The 22,578-nt window shown below is 50.4% G+C and overlaps 1 protein-coding gene across 1 annotated transcript in view; it reads right to left on the minus strand.

The window, feature by feature from the left end:
* The window catches only part of DOCK3 (dedicator of cytokinesis 3), a 246,611-nt gene that overhangs the window by 19,577 nt on the left and 204,456 nt on the right, over nt 1-22,578 (minus strand). Inside the window, exons 33-45 of the mRNA XM_061127771.1 lie at nt 20,537-20,563; nt 20,316-20,411; nt 18,365-18,425; nt 17,788-17,881; nt 15,467-15,615; nt 9,366-9,452; nt 8,001-8,105; nt 4,024-4,165; nt 2,863-3,029; nt 2,625-2,711; nt 1,971-2,150; nt 1,120-1,203; nt 903-1,019 (exon numbers count right to left, since the gene is read on the minus strand). Of these exons, the coding sequence (XP_060983754.1) occupies nt 903-1,019; nt 1,120-1,203; nt 1,971-2,150; nt 2,625-2,711; nt 2,863-3,029; nt 4,024-4,165; nt 8,001-8,105; nt 9,366-9,452; nt 15,467-15,615; nt 17,788-17,881; nt 18,365-18,425; nt 20,316-20,411; nt 20,537-20,563 (1,396 nt within the window). The remainder of the gene's footprint in view (nt 1-902; nt 1,020-1,119; nt 1,204-1,970; nt 2,151-2,624; nt 2,712-2,862; nt 3,030-4,023; nt 4,166-8,000; nt 8,106-9,365; nt 9,453-15,466; nt 15,616-17,787; nt 17,882-18,364; nt 18,426-20,315; nt 20,412-20,536; nt 20,564-22,578) is intronic.

A 22,578-nucleotide genomic window follows, 5' to 3' on the forward strand; every position in this document is an offset into this window, starting at 1 on the left:
GCCACTAAGCCTGCGCAGGCATCTACTGAGCCCTATGAACTCTGGAGCTTGCACGCCCCTACTAGACGGTCCATGTGCTGCAATGAAGGATCCCACATGATGCATTGCAACAAAGATCCCACATGCCGCAACCAAGACCCAACTCAGCCAAAGGGGAGAAAAGAAAGACCACCTGAACCCTACTCTCAGCCAGCTAGTGCTCCCTGTAAGACCCCTGTAGGAAAACCAGTCTTGGATACAGGCCTTGCTTCTGCTCGTGAGCATCAGTCCTTGGGTCAAACCCTGCCAGGGAGACCGAGGAGCCAGGTCAGAGTCAGGGAGATCTTCTAGAGCCTGGGCCAGCCCCAGGATCTGCCTGGACCCTCAAAGAGAAGCCAGTACAAAAGTACTGCCACCCCAGGCTTTCTCAGGTGGGAGCCTGGATCACCAGATGGGAGGAAGAGGGAGGGAGGGGAAGCAGGGAGCTAAAGGGGAAGGGGATGGAGAGAGAGAGGGAGACGGACGAGAAAAGGCTGGTCCGGCTAAGCCTTACTTCTGTAGGTTCCTGGGATGAAAAGTATCTCTGAAGGGATTCCTGTATGTGGGCCATACACTTTAGCTCTTTTCCTCCTCATGTGAAAACCGCTGTTCACCAGCACAGTGCATTGAAAAACATGTTTTCTGTCCTGAATATGGCTCCTCCTTAAGGGGAAAGTGGATAAGGGGGTTCTTGGCATCTTTCTCCTGGCTCGACCACCCGCCCCTGCCTCATGCTGTTCTGTGGCGGAAGCAGATCTTCCTTCAGTCTTGCTTCTCCCCACTCCCCTCCCCACCCCTTTCCTCTGACTTGCTGCACAGGTCCCAGGCCTGGAGGAGGTGACACTGGTTAGAATGTAGCGGGGCCAGGACAGGGCTCAGCTTACATGGTAGAGACTGGCCCGCATCATCTGGAACTGATCAATCAGCTTCTTATGCAGAGGGCGCATTTCTGGGTGCACAAATTTCTCATGAACTGCCAGCCCAACTCCAAGGACATGGACCTATCAGGGTGATAAACAAGGCCATGCTGTTAGCTCGGAAGCAGATGATGGGTGCTGCAGCTACCCTGTGGTGCCTCCACACAACTCTGGCAAGGCATACCTGCTCCTGCATGAGTTCCTTGAGCTGACTTATCTTCTCAGCATCTCCTGGGTGCTTGGTGATGTAATCTTTATCAAAGAAGGCCTGTGAAAGGAAAGGCCAAGTCCGGAAGACTTCCCAGGGTGACCACGCAGTCTGAGGTGCCACCTGGAAGGCATCTGGGCTGCCTAACAGGGGCACACACCAATGCGCCTCTAGCATGGCCTGCTGAACCTCCTGAAATCACATGTGTGCTTTTTACGTCTAAGAAGGATTGAAGGTGGCCAAGTAATCTAAGCCCGAATGCTGGTCCCAACTGGCTTGGGCAGGGCAGGTAGGGCTGGTGGCCAGGATGAGGGGGTTAGTCTCCCAGCCAGGCCACAACCCGTTCCTTGTCAAGGGCTGGGCTCTAGGGCTCCTTCCATGATCAGATGGATTACCCATTCTGTCAGAATTCAGAGAATAAAAAGGAAGAAACGTTCCCACGGGAGAGCTGTAGCCATGGAGACAGGGAACGGTGGGGAGCCTAAAGCCTCACCCCTGGTGGCTCAGACAGTAAAGAATCCACCTGCAATGCAGGAGACCCAGTTCAGTCCCTCGGTCAGGAAGATCCCCTGGAGGAGGGAATGGCTACCCACCCCAGTATTCTTGCCTGGAAAACCCCACGGACAGAGGAGCCTGGGAGGTTATATTCCACGGGTCGCAAAGAATCGGACACGACTGAGCGACTCACACACACTATTCAGGACCATGCTCGGTCAGCCAAGGCACAGCCGGCGAGGGTGTGCTGGGAAGGCTGCTCTAAGAGGCTGAACCTCGGGAAGAGGCACTGAGACCCACGTCCCTGGCCGGGTCTGGCTGGGCCAGCTTACCTCCTGGTAACGTGCAATGCCTCCGTTGACGGCAGCGTCAATGACGCCGTTCAGGCACATGCTTAGCAGGTTGATGTTGCCGTGCACTTGCTTGTGCTGATACTGGCTGATCAGGGCCCGCAGCTCCTGGTTCTTGTTCTCAACCACTTGGATGGCATTCTCCAGGGGGCTCACCTCCACCTGGGGGCACACAGCATGTGGTGTCAGCCCAGGCCCAACGACAATCCCTCCCTCCTCACACCCTGACAGCAAGGGGCTGTGACCCGTACCGCTGAGCCCCCACTCTGGTTCCTGTGGACCTGAGGCTCCCTGGGCCCTTTCTAATTTCCTCTTCTGATCTGTAGGCACTCGGAAGTACAGTGAATACTAAACAACATCAGTTCTGAACGCAGAGGTCTCTGGCTTCCTGAGCTTCAGGGAATAGTTTCTGCATTTGTAAACTGGGGAAACAAAAATGCCTGCTGCCTAGGGGTGTTGTGGAGATTAAAAGAGAGAAGGAAGGTGAGCAAAGCCTCCAGCAGTGGACTGCCTGTGGCTCCCCAGCCAGGCAGCAGGTGGCTGAAGAACTCCTTCTCTTTTCTTCCTTAGAGAATGGCCCCCAAGCAAGGAACTGAGGAAGCACTGTTAAACCAGCCCCTCCGAATCGCATCTCACCAGCTCCCTCCTCTCCACTTCGAACCACCGAGAGATGCCCGGCAAGCTGTGGGTCAGGGTCAGCGTGGTGCGCTCGATCCACAGGCTCTGCGGGGAGGGTATAGGCAGGTTCAGGCCACGAGGCGATTCTCCCCATGCCCCATCTGCCCCCAGGGGAGTCACTGATGAGCTCCCAAGAAAGCGGGGCCGGCCCCAGCCTCGCTGTGAGCACTGACCCCACTCCCCTAGATGCACTCACCTTGAATTCATTCTCCTTGTCCTTGGGGCCTTTGTGGAAAGGCCGGTCATACCGGAACCTCCTGACATTGTTGACACGGTAGAAGCTCTTGACACGGTCTGGGACCCTGTCCATCTGCAGGACGTCCACATACTCTGGGATGGGCGTCACTGCATAGATCTGCAGGTCTGGGCAGGAGGTGAAGGGAAACTGGACGTGAAAGAGAGACGGACCAGAGTGGCTGACCCATCAGCCCTGCCAAGGGAGAGGAGACCAGCAGAGCCCTTCAAAGGGGCAGCAGGCGCATTTCAAAGAGCAGAAGGGACCAAACACAGTTCGGCTGATTCTCCCTATCCAGCCCCGCGCCCTGCTCCAGCAGTGAGTGCCCCGAGCCCTCAGCCAAGGTGAGGTATCAGCAGCCAGGGGTTCCCCAGTGCCCCTTTAAGAAGGAAGGGAAAGGCGTCAGGAGGATACCCCATAGGAATGAAAAAGGTGCAAGGGCCTAGGCCGGCCCACTGCAGGTAAACTGCACAGTATTCACTGCCAAACAACATTTTAACAAGATACTCTTTGGGATCTTTGTGGAGAGTGAACATGGGCGTCTGCCTACCCTCCTCTCTCTGGGACTAGCTTGCCATAGCCACAGTGACTGTCATGGAAGTTGAGTGCAGGGAAGGAGGGGCAGGCCAGTGTTTGCATTCAGAATTCCAAGTGCCCCCCAAAACACAGGAATTCCCCATCTTCCTCCCCACTCCATCCGCCCCATCCCCTGTGCCTCAGTCCTGACAAAGGCTCAGGGTATCGACAGACACACTTGGGGGTGCAGCAGGGGATGGAAGTGGAGTGTCCCTGTGGACACTGGGAGAATCCATAGTGTCTGCGGCTGGGTGCCAGGAGACCCTTCATGGGCTGGGTGGGGACTAAGGTACCGGCAGTAGCTCACCAGAGGGATAAAAGCTAGCTGATGACCAGGCCCCCCAGGGCTAAGGGCATGCCCCCGCCTCCTCTGTGAGGCTCAAGTGCCCCTTTAAGGGTCGGTGAGTGATGTGGACACACTCTGCTTTGGGACTTGGTGGGTAACCTGGCCACCAGCAGCCAACAGCGTCACAGCAGGGCAGCCGACTGGGTGGGCCTCCCCTCCCACGGTCCCGGCCCTTCTCGCCTCCATGGGTCAAAAGATACACTGGGCGTCACACTGCAGGATGGCGTCGTCAGGGTGGTTGGGGTGCTGCATGGCGACGGCCTGCGGGAACTCGCTGAGCATCCTCTGCTGGAAGGCCTCCAGCCTCTCGTAGTCATGGCCTCGGCACACATACTCTTTGTTCTGCCACAAAGGGGAGAGCACACGCCATGCCTTGCCTGCAGCCACCCACCCTCAGCTCCTCAACCTGGGAGTCCCTGGGGCAGGCCTGGGGCAGAGCATGTTGCTCGCAACTCTGCCCTAAGGGAAAGCACGGTCAAGAAGAGTGAAGGACAGCAGTGGTGTGGCGGCGGCCGGCGTGGGAGCTGCAGGAAGCTCGTGGGCGGGCAGGGCTTTTCACACGGGAAGGGACGCTACTGGGGGGACAGGGGTGGGACTGTGGAAAATAGCCATGCCTGGAGACAGTCCTGGAAGGTCCACCTGGGCCACCCAGTGGAGTAGAGAAGCGGGGTCAATCTATGTGCATACAGTGACAACCAGGGCAACAAGCCAAGACAGGAAAAGGCACGGCTAGAAGGAAGGTGCTTGTGGAGCACTGGTGGGAGGCGACGAAGGGGCTGCTGGTATGTGTCCATGAGTACCACTATGGAAGCCACCAGGTAATTGACAACAGGAAGGTGGTAAGATGTGTGCTTTTGTAGGATGACTTTTGTCAGCTGGGAGAAGCAGTCTAAACACCGCCCAGTGGGCATTTACCAACTCCTCTAGCAGCAATTCCTCTGCAACTGGGTCCATAGACCATCATCCAACTACACACTTCTTAAGACTTCAGGTTATGCCATGTTGGGTTTGGGTTGGGTCTCGGTTTTCCTCTCTGGGGACTGAGGGCACCCTGACCCTACTGTTCTGCCTGCCTCACGGCTGGGCCAGAGTGCGTGGCTGGAGGCGCTCCTCAGAAGCCCTCTGGTGACCTCTGTCCACCTCACCAGATTCACTTTGACAGTGGTGTTAGGCATTTACGTGTCTTCAGAGGGAGGATGAGAGAAGTTCCACAGGGCCAGCCCTATGCTTCCTCGTAGGGGGCTCATCACAGGCTAGGCTGTGGGTGACCTCAGCCTTTTTAAAAGGAAGTTTTTTATTTTGTATTGGAGTATAGCCAACCAACAATGTTGTGATAGTTTCAGGCGAACAGTGGAGGGACCCAGCCATACATATACATACATCCATTCTCCCCCAGCCTCCCATCCAGGCTGCCACATAACATTGAGTGCTATACAGTACAACATCAATCTTTCTGGAATAGGATTTTTGCCCACTTTTCACTTTTTCTCTTACTATGGGAGAATTCAGGTAAGGTTTGGCCACATGTCCAGATGGATCAGAATGCAAGGGCAACAGTGGAAGGGAAGTCAAGGTCAGGGGAAGCAGGCTGCCTCCCCAGTGGAACACATCAGTAGTCAAGAGGACAGGGACATTTACAAGCTCCTTGCTTGATAAGCAGAACTGACAAAGAAGGTTAATTGTGAAGAACTGGCCTTTTCATGCAAAATGTACAATCCTCGTCAGTGTCTGTTCATGGGTAAAATGAAGAGAAAAAGAAACTCCCCCAAGACGGGAGGGCTGGATGTTTTCCTGTCTCCATGCAGATTAGCGGATAATCACATTTGTGAAGCAACACAGGCAGATGGTCCAGAGGACTCAAGCTGACAGAGCTGGAGCAATAAACGGCCTCTGTGTTCAGGGAAGGTCAAAGAGCAGCCTAGTGCTCTGGGGAGGGCCCAGCAGGAGAACGGCACAGCGCATTGACCTTGAGGCTAGCTGTTGGTTTCCAGTCTGCTCAGGCGAGAGTCCCGGCAGCCCCCGTAGGACGGATCTGGCTGCCACTGCTTTCCCCTCTGTCCTTGCCATTTACAAGGCAAATGGCTACCTCTGCTGGCCTTATTCCATTTGCTGCAGCTGAACTGAGCAACTGAGGGGGGTGGGGGGACAGCACGCGGCCAGGCCAAGCAGACCCGTATGCCTGAAACACAGCTCCTGCTGTGGAGATGAGGATGGACTGACGGGTGATGTTTCTCGGTTATTCTTCCTCTATCACTGGCACCCTTGAAACCATGTTTGAATATTTAGACTGTAACTGGCTCAGATGCAGGTTTTATGCCAGGTCCTACCTGTCAGAAAGCTCTCAGAGCCCTGAGACACTGATGCTCCCTGTGACGTGAGCATGGGGGGTGGGAGCCAGGTGGAACCATGGTGGAGACTTCCTGCTTGACAGGGACAAAAATGGGGCACACCAGTGCTTGATTTTGTAAGAGCCAAAAGAACGATGTTTTGGAGTAAAATCTAGTTGATGACGTACAAATCATGAGACTAAACAAGGAGATTAAATGACAATAAAACATAACTTACAAAGATAAAATGAGAAAGAAGTTAGTTACAAGGCTAGATTCATTAGCTTACCAAAGGGCTTTCTAGAGATGTTTTTGGTTCTAAGAAAGAGTCAGTCACTCAGTCGTGCCCGATTCTTTGCGATCCCATGGACTGTAGCCCACCAGGCTCCTGTGTCCACGGAATTCTCCAGGCAAGAATACTGGAGTGGGAAGCCATTCCCTTCTCCAGGGGATCTTCCTGACCCAGGGATTCTTGCACTATTCCTTCTTCTGCTGACCTCTACCCTCACTGCTGTTGTATGATCTATGTAGATGGGGGCAACAAACATGCCCTGTCTGATAAGCCTGGGCTGGATGGTCCTAGAGAGTGAAGGAGGTCCAGCAGCTCGTGGAGCCTCTACTGAGGCACGTTCTGCTACTAGCAACCCTTCTGTGGAACAGAATTTGAGCCTTCTGGGGATCACAGTCAGGCAGGGTGTGTTTGCTGTCCTTGTCACTATCACTAGTTCCTACAGAAATCATTTTTCTTCTTAGCCTAGAATAATTACTGCCCAGGAAATGTGCATGTTGACCTGCATTACATCCAAAATGCGGTCAGCCTGGACTCTGTTGCTTAGCAGGCTGGCTTCTTTTTAAAAGAAGCCATTAAGCTCTGTTGACCTTCAATGAGATACCAAGCTTATTACTGCTCATTGGCTAAAGCAATTTCTCCAGTAAGACAGGATCCCAAGAACATCAAAGGAATCCTATGAATTTTCCTAGCAGCTTCCTGAGACTTGTGGACACTGAACCTTAGTATGATATTGGAGCTTAGGACAATCAGAGCTAATCTCAGGTCTCAACTGCAGCCTCTGGGTCCTTCCATCAGCACGGCTTCATTTAGGTCATCTGAGAATAGCTACTTGTGGGCTATAGCCTACAAGCCCAGGCTGACTCCTCCTGGAGCCCCTGGATTGTGCTAAATAAAGACAAAAAACAATCACAACTGTTCAACTGGTGTCAGTACGTCTGTGCTCAGGTAATCCTTCCACTCTATTTATATCCCTGCCCAGCCTTTTCAGCAGTGGTGGAACAAAATGGCTGTAGTCACCATGGGTCAGAGAACTGGCTGCCTTGGAAAGGCCTTCTTCCCCAGCCAAACCCAATGTTTGGTTTGCTCCACAAACCCCAGGAGCAAAAGGGACTATCCTCAGAGATCTCTCAACTCAGTGATTCTCCACCCTGACTGTGAAGCCTACTGTTGAGGTCAAGGCTGCACTGATATCCGGTCTGGCAGACAATAGTCATAACAGAGGATTCCAGGCCCTGGAAACAGAAGGTGGAAGGTTTCTAAACATTATCTACGGGATAGTCTCAAACCCTGGTCATTTCCTGCAGGATCCTTGTTGATTTGGTAAGAAAGCCACCCTCGTATATTCCAGGTGGCTGCAAAACAGTTTAACTGCAAAGAGAAAGACAGTCTAAAGTTGGCAGCCAGTTCAGTCAAATAAAGCCAAACACTCTCATCAGTCCTTCGTAAGGAACTATTCAGTGCAACAGGAAAAGGTTAAAAAAGAAAAAAAAAAACAAACAGATTAGAAATTATGTGTAAAATATGATAGAAGCTCTTGTGACTACCTGAATGGACTCACCCGAAGGAAGAAAGGAAACTTCCGGCCATAGAATCCAACCCGGAAGAACTCGGGCTCCAGGCGCTGCTGTTCCATGATGTTGTCGTAGTAGCTGGCCTCCATTTTCTGTGAACAAGAAAGGCAGTTGCCTGCAGGTTGGCTTGACTGCTAGTGGTGTGTCCAAAGCAAGTTCTCCCAGGCCTAAGCAGACACTGCCTTTTGGAAAGAGAATGTGATGACTCAGTCTAGATAAAAAGTGAGCCCCTAGCCACGATCAACCCCTCGCCAGGGAGCTGCCAGATGGAAAGGAAACCTTCCCTCCCCATCATCACCTGGAGATGGGCCAGCCCAGAGAGGCTGCTTGGACTCTCCTGCCCAGTGAGTGGACCCAGCCCCACAAAGTACAGTTCAGGCTTCCTATACTTTCAAGGGCACACGTTTAACATGGACTTCCTCTTTTGTTCAGGAATTTCTGGTTTTGATGATACCCACTACACCAACTGACAATAAGCCTATAGGTGACACCATCAGTCCAACTGCATTGCTCTAGTTCATTTACCATCTGACTCAAGATGCTAACGAAATGAGGAAGGCTTAGTTACTAGAGTCACTGTACTGGTCCCAATTTCGGAGATTTTAAACTTTAAAAGTGGAACTACTATCCATGATGTCTGGCATTACCAAGGTTGGTAAGTTTTTTAGTCGTAGCTGACCTGGCTTCAGATTCAGAAAAACTCACTGAAATTTGACTGAGATGTCCCTAATGCATTCAATCAAGCCAGCCTGCCAGGGAGCAGTGACCTTCAAAGACCAGAGCAAAAGTTTCCTGGTGTAGAACCTCATCTATTCTACAGAGCCTGATCAGGGTCAGGGAACCACTGACAAGGGTGCAGGAGGCAGATGAACCGAGACTCCTGACTTCTCTTTGCCAAAGACTTAACCAGCTGTTTTGATTCAAAACCCAGCACCAGAAACAAGGAAAAATTTGGTAGAGACCTTCAAAGTCCATTTCACTTAATTTTGAATATTTCACATCAAAGAAGGGAAGAACTTTCTTCACTTGGGTGCCTAGGAGTGACCACAAGCCAAGGCAGGGAGACACTAAGATGAGGCATATCTGAACGGAATCATTTCAGGAGAAGCCTCTTCATGCAGCTGGGCTGCCGCCGCCTCCGTGAACCACCCCCGTCCTATCCTGCGTGTGCTGCCGCCTCCTCAAGCACCAGTGGCCCCTGGGGTCTGGATCACGCAGGCATCTGTCAGGTGTGTGTTCTGTGTCTTGAGAGCAGGAACCTTGGCTTCTGCTTCTCCTGCACTGTCCACAGCACGCAACCCAGTGCTGAGGTGCTCAGTCAGTGCTCCCTTAGAAGCTGATGCGAAGCTCACCCGAATCCAGCTGAGGCTCTGATAGTCGTAGAGGCTCTCATACTGACAAGCCAGTTCCCTGCACAGTGGGATCCCGAACTCCCAACTCTGCAACAGAAACAGGAACAAGGCTTTAGCACCGCAGGCATCCTCAGAAGGGTCCAAGCCTTGCCAAACATATCAGAAGGCACAACTAAAGGCCTCCTGCAACTGATATGTCACAAAGAACACATGCTCAAAACCGATTTGTGGAGGACACACAGAATTATGACACTCTGGCTCAGTGCATAGCTCTCAGGTTTTTACTCAAATGTTTCCACCTCCAAGAGGCCTCTCTATCACTACCTTGTCAAGGACAAGCACCCACCCTATCTATTCTCCTTTCATTACTCTGAAGCCATCTTCTTTAAGAAAGCATCTGCTTTTAAAAATTGAAATATGGTTGATTTACAATACTGTGTTAGTTTCAGGTATACAGTAAAGTGATCCAGTTGTATAAACAAGACTATATACACACATATAAACACACACACACACACATATATATATTGTCCTTTTTAGACTCCACTATAGATTATAAGATATTGAATGTAGTTCTCTGTGCTATTCAGTAGGTCTTTGCTGTTTATCTATTTTATATATAGTACTGCGTATCTGTTAATCCCAAACTCCTAATTTACCCCTCATCCACCCTTTCCCCTTTGCTAACAATAAATTTGTTTTCTATGTCTGTGAGTCTGTTTCTGTTCTATAAATAAGTTCATCTGTGTAATTTTTTAGATTCCACACGTAAGTGATATCATATAATATGTCTTTCTCTGCCTCGTTTCACCTAGTGTGACAATCACTAGGTCCATCCATGTTGCTGCAAGTGGTGGTATTTCATTCTTTTTAACAGCTTAGTAATAGTCCACTGCATGTGCATGTACACACACCCCCCACACATCTTTATCCATTCATATACTGATGGACACTTTGGTCAGTTCAGTCCAGTAGCTCAGTTATGTCCGACTCTTTGCGATGAACATTTAGGTCGCTTCTATGCCTTGGCTAGTGTAAACAGTGCTGATGTGAACATTAGGTGCATGTATCTTTTTGATTTTGAGTTATTTTCTTTTCTGGATATATGCCCAGGAGTGGGACTGCTGGATCATGTAACTAAAACGTACTCTGTCTTCAGGTTTTTAAGGAACGTCCATATTGTTCTCCATACTGGCTGCACCAAGAGTGTAGGAGGGTTCCCTTTATCCACACCCTCTCCAGAGTTTACTATTTGTAGATTTTCTGATGATGGCCATTCTCACCAGTGTGAGGTGATACCCATCGTACACTAAGTTGTGGTTTGCATCTCTTTAATAATTAGTGACATTAAACATCTTTTCATGTGCCTGTTGGCTATCTGTATGTTTCTTTTGGAGAAATGTCTATTTAGGTCTTCTGTGCATTTTCTGATTGGGCTGTTTGCTTTTTTGATATTGAGCTCTAATGAGCTGTTTGTATACTTTGGAAATTAAGTGCCTGTGAGTTGCATAGTTTGAAATACTTTCTGCCAGTCCATAGGTTGTCTTTTTGTTTTGTTTATGGCTTCCTTTCCTGTGCAAAAGCTTCTAAGTTTGATTAGGCTCTATCTATTTCTGCTTTTATTTCTTTTGCTTGAGAGACTGAATGAAGAAAACATTGCTACAATTTATGTCAGCGAATATTTTGCCTATATTCTCTTCTAGAAGCTTTATGCTGTCACTTCTTACATTTAAATCTTTAAGCCATTTTGAGTGTATTTTTGTGAGGGAGTATTCCAACTTCATTGGTCCCCATGCGGCTGTCAAGCTTCCCCAACACCAAATTGCCGAAAAGACTGTCTTTTCTTCATTGTGTATTCTTGCCTCCTTTGTCGAAGATTAATTGACTGTTGGTATATGGGTTTGTTTCTGGGCTAAGAAGTATTTATTTTTATGTTGTACTAGTCATAATCAGATTAAAAGCTGCAGGAGGGCAGGGACTCTGTTTATATCCTTTATCTTCAGAGCCTAGAACCAGGCCAGGCATGAGCAGGTACTCAATGAAGATTTATTTAATGAGTTAATGAAGAAAATAATGACTATTAAGTTAAGATGATTTAAGCTTAGAAAGAAGTATGGAAGCTAAGAAGGAAGTAGCTACCCAAGGACTTGGCAGTAGATCCGACAATTTCCTTTATAGAAATATTCCACTCTTAGAGCAGGCTTCAGATAATCCTTGTCTAATCAGGTCTCAGGCTGTTTCTGTGGTGTGGCTCCTATTATGGTGGCAGGCCCATCGAATGGCAGCTTTCACCAAGGGGCAATACTGTCCATTTCCTCCTCTTTTTAATATAGTGCTTTCTCTCTTAGGGAGATTGGGAATCAAAGGTTTACTTGGTATTTTAGACAGGCTCTTCTCCCTAACTTCTAAATACTAATTAAAATTTTTTATTATAGGAAGACTTTAAGCTATGGAAACACAGAAGTATGAACCCCTAGGTACTCATAACCCAGCCTCAACCACGGCCAACTCAGAGTCAGTTTTGTATCATTCACATCTCACTCACTTACTCCTCCCTACAGTTTTGGAAGCAGATCTCAGATATCATGTAATTTCACCCATCAGGGTTTCAGTATGAATGTTTAATAAGGACTTTATTAAAAACATAGATTTAAAATAGCATCAGGGAGAAGGACAACACTATTTTATTCAGGACTGTGTTTCCTAAAAAGAGCACATTATTTCTATCCTTTGAAGAAATTAATGCAATACAGATTGACCTGCAGGACCAATTAAAAATGTTGAAACAAACCAAAGAGAATTTTAAATAGACCCTGATTCTCTGCTCCAATACGGCTCCTCTGCCTCAGGGAGCCAGAAAGCCTCTTGTGCCCCCACATCGCAGCTTTAAAGGGGGCACGTGTCTGTCCTCTCTCTGGCTCCAAGTGCTGCTTGGGCAGGTTTCAGTGAAGGGCCCACCCCAGGCAGGCAGTCACACGGGGGCTGGCTAAGCAGTATGTGTGCAGACAGCCGGCCGGCCTGCAAGGAGCGCCCCCTGGGGAACTGCTTAGGTGCTGACGACCCCAGGTGAGCCTCAGGGAGCTCTGCCTGCTGACACAGCAGCTCCTAAGAAAGCCGTGCTTATCTGCCTCGCTGGCATCTCTGGCCTCATTTGTAGCCTTGCTGCTCCAAGCCTGCACCCACATCCCACCTGAAGGGTGAGCCTTGAGGGTTGTGCTGGAATACTGGGGGTTCTGAGAGCAACCTCGGAGCACAGGGAGGGAATGCTCGGCAGGTATGATGCATACCATCTACTTCTTTTCCCTTGCCAGAAAGGCAGGAGGCAAAGCCAGTCCACAACTCCTAACCGGTGTCTGAAATCTGGTCACTTCCACCCACCTGGGCAGACGTGTGTTTGTACATCCATGCTGCCCCCACTCACAGGAACGGAAGCTGCACTGACTTGGCTCACTCTGCTCAAAATGGAAAGGCAGGCAAAAGCCAGGACTCCTGACGGGCAGTCTCTGTACTTCTGTTTACACACAATGTATCAGAAGTAACAGATCAGTCCTTTCTTCCAAGGAGTGTGAGCAATAGCAGCCCTGGGCAGCAGAGCCCAAGCCCACCCCCACAGGGAGGGCTGGTTCATACCTGATGGTCTGTGTGCCAGCTAAGCAGGGGTTCCCCTCCTGTCTGCTCCTTCTTCCCTGGGATGAAGGACTGCCTCCCATCTTCTCATCTTCCCTTCATTCTTTTAACTCCCACCTGGGCACACCCTTTGGAGTGTCCCTCTCTCCTTGTCTGGCCTGGGAGAGCTGACCTCTGTGACCACAACCCAATTCACCTTGGTCCAGGTTCCTAGGCTGACCACCTCATCACCGGAGGGAATGACCCAGGGCAAAGCTGTGGCCATGAGCTGGACTTCTGGTTCAGTCCTTCTAGATACTCAGGAGAGAAATGTGGGACCAAAGGAGATGGGGTCGTCTGTATGTGGCGGGTAACAGAGAGACTAGGAGTGGGAGGAAAGTGGCTGTGAGGCGGGCAGTGCTAGAAGTGCTGAGGTCAAGAACCTCACTGCCTGCCCCCGCTTCCTTGCAGTCTGCTCTCTTCCTGCCCTCCTCTGACTGCCAAGCTCACGTTCCTCCTGGCACTAAGAACCCTATAGAAGCACTTTTCCTCTATCAGCCAGGGTTTGCTTTTCTGGAGCCTTTAGAAAAAAGGCCCTGAATGCTTTAAAGAGAATGGGTGAGCCCTATCCACTGGTTCCATCAGGTATGGAGAAACAGAAACAGAAAAGTCATACCTTCTATACAAGCCCAGGAGAAGGCCTCTGATAAATACCCTGTGAGGATGCGCTCATGGAAGGGCTCAGAGTGGTCTGTACTGAGCGGTCTGTACAGAAGCAGCTCCCCCAGCAATTCACAGCAAAGGCAGAAGGAGTGGGAGACTGCTGAGAAGGTGGTCTGCGGAGTCTCTCAGTCCTTCTCCCCTTCCTGCCCGTCCACAATACTCAGGCAGGCTTTGCATTACCCCCCTTGTCCATGTTGCTGCTGTTGTGGTTTAGTTGCTAAGTGGTGTCTGACTCTTTTGCAATCCCAGGGACAGGAGCCCATCAGGCTGCTCTATCCATGGGATTTCCCAGGCAAGAACACTGCAATCGGTTGCCATTTCCTTCTCCAGGGCATCTTCCCAACCCAGAGATCAAACCCATATCTCCTGCATTGGCAGGCAGATTCTTTTACCACTGAGTCACCTGGGAAACCCTTCCCTTGTTCATACTTAGCATTAAACCTGCTTCCTTAACACTACTGTAGTGTGGAGTGAGAAGGGGACCATGAATGCTCAAATGACCCACAGGTAGGCTCAATCAGATAAGCACAGCTCTTCTCTGTGCTCTATGCCCATGGAAAGAAAAGGGACCTAATATACTGACAGCACGCCTGCACACTCACACCATGCTTATGCCAGTGCCTCCGAGCTGGGAGGGCTCACTGGGCATATGGGTAGGTGGCAGCTCCAGGTGGACTGCGTGCCAGGAAGACAGGCCTACAAGCAAGCTGGCATGGAGCCCTCAGTCCATCTCTGGACCAGCAAGGAGAGGATGCTTTGGGCTGGCTCCGTCGCTCAGTTGTGTGTGGCTGGCTGAGACGGATCTCCTTTCTGGGCTAGGTGGAATGAGAGCTCCTGAGGTTTCAGACCGGTTCCTACTGACCAATGCATGTGCATTCCCTACGTGGGTGGATGTTTTTGACAAACAGAAGTCTCCCATGCTGTGTAAATCTGATGAATGTTTTCTGAGTTATGGGCAAAATGTATTAATGTTTGAACCTTTTTTATGATGAAATAACTCATTTAAAAAAAAAACAATTCTAATTCGAGTCTGGTGTTCAGCTGCTATAGTTCCCTGCATGATCCTAGTTTAGCTTTCTAAGACGTGCTCAAAGCTGAGTAATGAGACAACAGCTTCAGCAAGTTACACAAACCTAGCCTTTCCAGTGTATAGGGTACACCCAACAGCAGGTGGTCAGAGGGCCCCACAAGGAACTCTCCCAGAGATTGGAGCAGGATGGTGGGCAAGTTCCAAGGAAGTCTGAGCCAGTGCTGAGAATGCCTGCTAATTCTACAGTCAAGTTTAACAGAGAACAAGCCTGTGAGAGGAACCTGGATGGTGTTCTAAGGAAGAGAGACCCAAGACAAGAACATGGACAGGAGGCAGTATGGGCCTCCTTCGGCTGTGGTTAAAATCCACTCATTTTTACGGCTCACATTCTCTATGGCAGATCAGAATGCTACAGTAACCTAAGTAAATCTAATACAGACAAGCAGGGGGCCCAGAGGCCCCTGATCTTGGAGCATTAGTATTAACAGATGTGCAAAGCTGGTGTGTGGCGTTCTTTTACACACTCAATTTGCGACTGGCTTCCAAGCCACAGGATTAAGCTGTTATTGTCTTTCCCCAGAGAAAGTCACGCTGCCTCCAAATCCAATGCATGCATGTGGGCACCCACCTCCTTACCACCCCTCACAGCACCCTCTGCAGCTGCTGCCACTCCTGCAGGGTTAAGGTGCCATGGAGCCCAGTAGGGGCTGAGGCACTCGAAGCCTCGCCCGGGGACACCCACCTTGCCTTTGTTGAAGTAGTGGATGATCTTGCGGCACAGCCCCTCTTTCCGCTGCCACTCCGTCTGGGATGGGTAGTGGAGGAACTCCCGCAGGGGCCGCTCCTCCCACTGCAGCAGCTCACAGTAGAGGAGCAGAGTGAATGCAGCTTCTGTGGGGACAGGCTCTAGCGAGGTCCTGGGGCAGCCAGGCGCCCGGGGACCCAGTGTGCACAGCCTAGGTCAGGGGTGCCGGACACCACACCTGAGAGAGAGGGGCTGTCCAGCCACCCACCAGCCCTTGACCACAGCACGAAGGGACCCAGTGGACACCGTCCTCCCTTAGCCTGGCCACCTGCTCTGGGCTCTGGATAAGGTGTGGCTCAGGTATCCCAGGGTCGGTGCACAGGCCGCTTTGCTCTGGGACACACTGCCGTGTCAGAGAGAGCTCCTGGGTTCCCTTTTGCTGAAGGGACTAGCGCTTCTTTCCCAACCTTCTCAGAACTGGATCGGAGGGGTGAGCTCTGACAAGCTTTCCTCGGCCATCCCACAGCCCGCCTCCATACCTCCAGCTCCACTTTCTGACCTCAGCATGGGGAATGACCCTTTCTCCTCATCTCGACCATTTCTAAAAGGACCAGTGAGCAGGAGTGTGTAGTGTATGATGATAACTGTGTGAAGGGCTCCATTCACAGAGGAAACTACAGCTGATGCTGGGTCCAGGGCAGAGGACTGGTGACGTCTCCCGTACACACGGAACTGATAGGGAGGGTTTATAAAAAAGCCATAGCTCAATACCATGGCTTCCTAGAGCCCAGGAGTGAGTCACACTGAATTACAGCTGCTGCTCTGGGTCCTCATCACACGGCCTGCTCCATCCTGTTCTATTTGTTTCTTTTTGGCGAGCATCTCCTACTGGCAATTTAATTAGCTTGAGCTTCTGCCTGGCCTTCAAGGCCCCATTCAAATCTGTGGAGAATCTCTTTTCTAATTATCTTGTGATCCACTTCCAGTTTTAGCCAGGCTTGCTTGCCCACAGCCTTCCCAGGCCCTGCTCACCTCTGCCTCTCCGCCTACACTCTGGCCACCAGTCTTCCTGCCCAGGGACGCACATGACTCCTCACTGGAGCTGCGAAGCCCTTTCTGACTGTGGGGACAAGCCCGTGAAACCTGCAAGGCCTCCCTGTGGAACTTAGAAAATCATGTGAAATCTTTTTCTTCCCTGTCAATATTCTTTTTAGATGTTATTCCTGAGGCCACCAGAAGCAAGGCTTAGCACCTTCTCTCTGTCCGAATTCCCGACCTAGCCTCTCAGTCTCATCCCAGTGCTCTAGGAGTTCAGTAAATGCCTCTATTGATACATGGAACTTTTCAGTCTGTCACTTCACTGCCCCCTCAAAGGGATGCTGGGATCATGGGTGGAAGTGGATGCAGAGGATGGCAGATTCAGCCCAGTCATCTCAGACTTAATTCTTGCCAAGCTGTGTCAGGAAAGGTGGAATCTCTGTGAAATAGTCTCTAATATCTAACAGAAAATAGGGAAGGAGGTTTCTGCGTTTCTACAAATTCATCTCATTCTAGTAACACTGTGGACAAGAATAGCCTAAATTTCCTGGCCTATCACACCACCTGTGGCTCAAGGGCTAAGATGTGATGGCTGGTTACCATGGTGAAAAAGTGGTTATTTTGGGGGGAACTGTGGCACAAGGTGGGTACACTTGTCTTCCTGACTCAGAGCAGCACTCAGTAAACAGTGTGACAGTATGTCATACTGTTAAAAACAGTATGTTTTTAAATTTTTCTTTTAGAAAAGGCCTTAGTAATGGACTAAATTGTGATACAGTGAAAAGGCCTCTGTCCAGCCAGTCAGAAAGTCAGGTACACACTGTCCATCCTCACGGGAGCTGCAGGGGAAGAGCCCAGACCACAAGGCAGGTCCACCAGCATGTTTTGGAGGCCCCAGGGTTAGGCGATGAGCCTGGGCTGTGGCCTCACTCAGCCCAGCTGTGAGGTCCTTGGAAAGGCTCTGCTCGTGAGGAGCAACAAAGAGCTTAGGAGGCTCTGAACCTGGCTTCCGGGATCTGGAGGTCGCCCTCAGATGGGGGGAACAGGAGGCAAGGGGAGTGGAAGAACCTTGGCAGCCAGGCACAAGGGAAAGTTCCCCCTGCTTTCTCTCCACCACGCATTACAAAGGAGTTGAGAGCAAGGGGTGAGGGGATGGGCATTGTGGGCGCTGACACTCCGCTGACATCTGGCGGGCCCCAACTCAGAGCTTTCCCCTGTCAGCTGCGCATGTCTGTCCAGTCCTTTCCCGGGAGGAGGCCGGGCTCTCCCTTCCTGCTTACCTGTGTAGTTTTCCGCCTGCAAATGCATGTCACAGAGCTTATGGATGTAGCGGATATACATCTCCTCTTTATTAATCTCTGATTTGTAGAAGTTCTGTAAGAGAGGAGGAAGTACACAAGAAGGCGAGAGGGGCTGCCGCCTCTGGAGGACGTATCTGAGCTCCAGGCAGCTGGCCAAAACCCTGGGGGTGCTGGACAGGAAGGAGGAGGCAGGCCGTGGGGGCAGCCAGCGCCAGAAAGAGAAAGGACCAGTCATAAGGCACCCCTGCTGGGGGCAAAACCTCTGGCAGGTCTGCAGGGGTCCTGAGTGGTGAGAAACAGGAATACCAATGGTGGAAAAGGGAGTATGTCAGAGTCGGTGGGACCTTGCCAAGAGGCCAGGCTACAGCTCTGTCTGAGGAGAGGTTCACTGCATTCCTCTCTCGAGTGGGAATGTGAGTTTCCAGAGACAGGGCTGATGTCTGGACGCAAACCCTCAGGCTCATAGCCACATATTGCAGAAAAGACAAGGTGGTCACAGGGCGGGACAGAAGCCACTCCATGAGGCAGAGAGGAGGAGCAGCCCAGGTTCTCTTACCATCAGGTTAACAGTGCAGCCGATCTTCTTATTCTCTGTCTCCTCTCCTTTCATGCAATCCCTGGAGGGGAGAGCGAAGATGAATGGACCAAGTGGTGCCTCTGGGACAACACAGACCTGCAGTATCCCTGAGGCTTCAGTGTGTCCAAACCCCAGAGGAGGATGCTCTCCAACAGAAACCTGTCCACGGATGGGACTGTGCTGTGCGTTCCCTCCAGGCTCTGGACCCATTCCTAGGGCTCAAACATCTCTGTTCAGCTGTACCCTTGTTCTGGTGGCAGTGTGCAGAGCCCAGAGGCTATATCAGGGCATTCAGTAGCACCTACCAACGTCTTCGGTGCAGAAGTATGTCAGTAAAGGCGAAGGTTAAACCCTCAAGTTCTTCAAAGGGAAGCCACAGAGCCGTCCATAAAGGGCAGTTTTCATTTTGTAGGACAGTGTTTAGGGGAAGCCAATACACTCTACTCCAGGGACCTGCCTTCAGAACCCTGTAGCCCAGCAACCATGGCACAGCCGCCACGTAAATCATCTCACTGGCTTTTCTCCCTGTGGTGTCTAGTGCACTAGTATTTGGAATCCCCTCCAACTAGGAGCAGTGGATTTGAAGCTTTCTTCTGATTTAGGGGTAGCTTCAGCCAGGGCTGAGCTGCATTTGTGCTGAACAGGCTCGGATGCAGGAGGGGTCACGGCTAGCCTGCCAGACACAGAACACAGGAACACTGAGAATGGATCCTTGCCAAAGGAGAGTGGGGACTGATCAAATCCATGCTCCTCTATCAAGGAGGGGTGGCCTAGCACAAGGAGATGAAAGAATGAGGAACAGACTGTGAATCCAGCAAGAAGCCTCCTGTACACACAGCCACCTGAGTCCCAGGTGCACCCCCCTGATACCTGCATGAGACACAGCACAGAGAAGACAACTACTGCTTGGGGCTGGTTTCTCTATCAGCCCTCCTCATTCCTTATCACCTTCCCCTATAACCTCCCAAAAGGCCCTCTTGGCTCACCTGAACTCTACTGAGAGAATAAGTAAGGCCCCAGTGGCAGTGGCAGTGTTCCTTTTAGGCTAAGTCAAAAGCCATGATATGACTGAGAAGGCAGGCTTTCAGGAAAAAACAGATTACATGTGAACTCCCAGATTCCACATATCATAGAGATCTCTGAGCTCACAGGCTTCCTCCTCTCATCTACACCTGGCCAGGGTCAATGGACAGATATAAATAGATTTTACACAAAGAATGGAGGCATGGGAAAATCGGGTACCCCTTGCCCTGGAAAAAAGAAGTGAAACTCCTCCTGGGTCACAATTCTGTTGTTGTGTAGTTGGTAAGTCGTGTCTGACTCTTTGCCACCTCATGGACTGCAGTCTGCCAGGCTCCTCTGTCCATGGGATTTTTCAGGCAAGAATACTGGAGTGGGTTGCCATTTCCTTCTCCAGGGGATCTTCCTGACTCAGGGGTCCAATCCATGTCTCCTGCATTGCAGGGAGATTCTTTACTGCTGAGCCACCAGGGAAGTCCAAACAAGTACAACAGTTCTGTATTGGGTGATATTTCCCTGCCTACCTGCCATACGGCTCTGAGGAAGGTCTGCACTAAGATCCCACCTCACTCTGGAGACAGCCTTTTTGCTCTCTGCTATGCCCATCCCTCTGAGTCTTGACTTTTCTGGATGAAAAGCCAGATGGCTACATGTCCCTAGGACACCTCCAGTGTAGATGTGCCCACGTATCAGGGGTAAGCCCAGGAAATCCTGGCCTTACGCCTGAGAGAAGGCTTTCACCCCTTCCTCCTTGGCTATCAGGAGATTCCTAACGACCAGTGACGGCACACAACACCAGAACAGCCCTGCCTCTTGTGGTCACGTGGTCTCAATTTTAAGGTCAGGGGATCCTCCTGCTGGGGAGAGGATGTGACCAGAGAAGAGGTCAGGTAGGTTCCTGAGAAGATACCTGTAGTCAAGGAGGCGTTCCATGAGGCGGGTGACTGAGGTTACAAAGGAAATGCCGGTCTCACGCCATGTTTCCTGTTCAACCTTCTCCAGCAGGCTATTGATAGAAGCAAACAGAACGCAGGATTCATGAGCCTCCCGGGGGCACCAGCGTAAGGTCCCAGAGCCCGGGGGGCCTGTGATAGATCTGGAGACGGCAGACTTACCACATGGCAGTCTTACCTGGGGTAGGGCCCAAACAGCTGGGTTCTACTCCATGCAGCAGAAAGCAAAGACAAAGCAATTACTGAATGGACAGCAACAAATGAACATGTCTTCCATTGTCCTGTGTGAGCTCTTAAGGATGCCACTGAGCTGAGGGAGAAGCTTCAGAGCCCCAGCCCCTGTAGGGGTACACACTGTGGGAGCCGTTCTGAGGAAGCAGCTGAGGACCAGGCCACTGAGGGAGAGACCTGGCTGTGCCAACTGGCTGGCTGCCTCTATCACTGCTCAGAACCACCCTCAGGAAACACGCTGACCAGCCTTTTCACATAGACCAAGGGTAAGACTGCAATCAGTCTTGAGGGCCCAGCATGAAGGACAGACAGTGAGTCCAAGAGTTATAGCCGGTTATCTCCACTGTCACAGGAGACTTCCACAGAAAATGGCCAGAGCCAAGAGCTACATGCCTGGGTCCCTTTCTCACTTGTCAGCCTGTGTTCGTATTATCTCCAGGTAGGCTCTGACTTCTCCAAAGAACCTGGTTTCTGAGATCCTCTACCTTCCCATTGATGATCCCAGGTGCAGGTCTTGCTGCTGACCCCTTTGTACACTGGCCCTAGCTCCCTGAGGTCATGACAGTCCCCTAGAGTGAAGGGCTCAGCCAGGGACCAACAGTGGGGACTCACACCCATAGCCTGACTGTTGTTAATGCTGCAGTGATGACAACTGTCTTCCTTGCACAGAGCATCTAACCTGAGATGGGGCCTCTGGGAGACTGAGGGTTTCCCAGGTGACCCATGTTCCTAGAGCAAGATGGCAGGATCATTGGTTCTCACCTCTGAGCTATGCGGGAAAAGCTACTATGCACACATTTCCCAAACTGTGTTCTACAGAGCTCTGCTGTCCTGGGGGACAGAGAGGTGTTCTGTGAGCAAACAAGCATGAAAGTGGTGGGTCACTACACCCTCCTCTTCAGAGATTTTTCACACCTTTCTGCATATTGAAGGCTTTGAGAAGTTCTATAATACAGAGGTTTGTTTACTTTTCTTTTACTGAGTCTTTTCTAAACTGATTAGCCCATGATCTACATTCCCCAGTGTACCTACACAAACATCTTCTCTTAAACACAAATTAGGAAATGCTGCTCCACAGTTATCAGTGGCTTTCGGTTCTCAGACATGACTCAGAAGAGTTTGTGAAACACTTCTTTGTCAGGTAATTACTAACTGCAAGTTATTTTTGTGCTTTTTCCTTTGTAGTAAAATCATCAGTGAGTGACTTAGGAAGAGACTTCACTTCCTTATTTCCATAATTAGAAACATCTTTGGCCAAAAGAAAAACCCTAAGGATGGATTCATTTTCACATATTAAAATTACTTAAGTTTCAAATGAATTCACATTTTATTGCATGACTCATCAAGGAACAAACTACACAGGCAGGGTACAGGAGAAAGATTCCCCCCCCCCCCCTTGAAACTGGAATGTCTGGATGGTATCCCCCAGACATGCTTCTTAGTGGCCACGCAACTGAGGGCAATGCCACCACCTCTCCAAGCTCAGTTGCATTATTTTTATTCATCAGGATACTCTCTGCCCTGCCCACCTCACAGATGTATTGTGAGGATTAAATCAGAAATGCCAACATTTTTGTCCACTGTAAAGTTCTAAGCAAATGTACAGTATAACTAATAGAAAATATGTTACAAGCTTATCTTCAAAATGCTACAGCTAGAAAATCTCACAGCTAGAAACAATGAGTGAGATGGGAGGGGGAGCTAAAGCTGTAAATGTCTTCACATTTTGCTTTTCAGGAAGATAAAATACCCAATTTACTGCCTATATGTGAGGACCACAGCTCTCGAGTCCCTCCTTTAGACTGAGCCCTATAGCTGGGTCCTGTCAGGTTTTGTGGCCCCGTCAACTCAGGACCGAAGCCATACTGGTGGACCTGGGACCCTTGACATTCAGTCAGTACAGCCACCCTGTTTCACAAGTGAAAACTGGTTTGGAAAGGGGGTATAACTTGTTTAGGTCACAAAATTCATGGTAGTATTTTTCAAGCT

Source organism: Dama dama, chromosome 24 (assembly GCF_033118175.1).
Source record: "Dama dama isolate Ldn47 chromosome 24, ASM3311817v1, whole genome shotgun sequence".
Taxonomy (NCBI): Eukaryota; Metazoa; Chordata; class Mammalia; order Artiodactyla; family Cervidae; genus Dama; species Dama dama.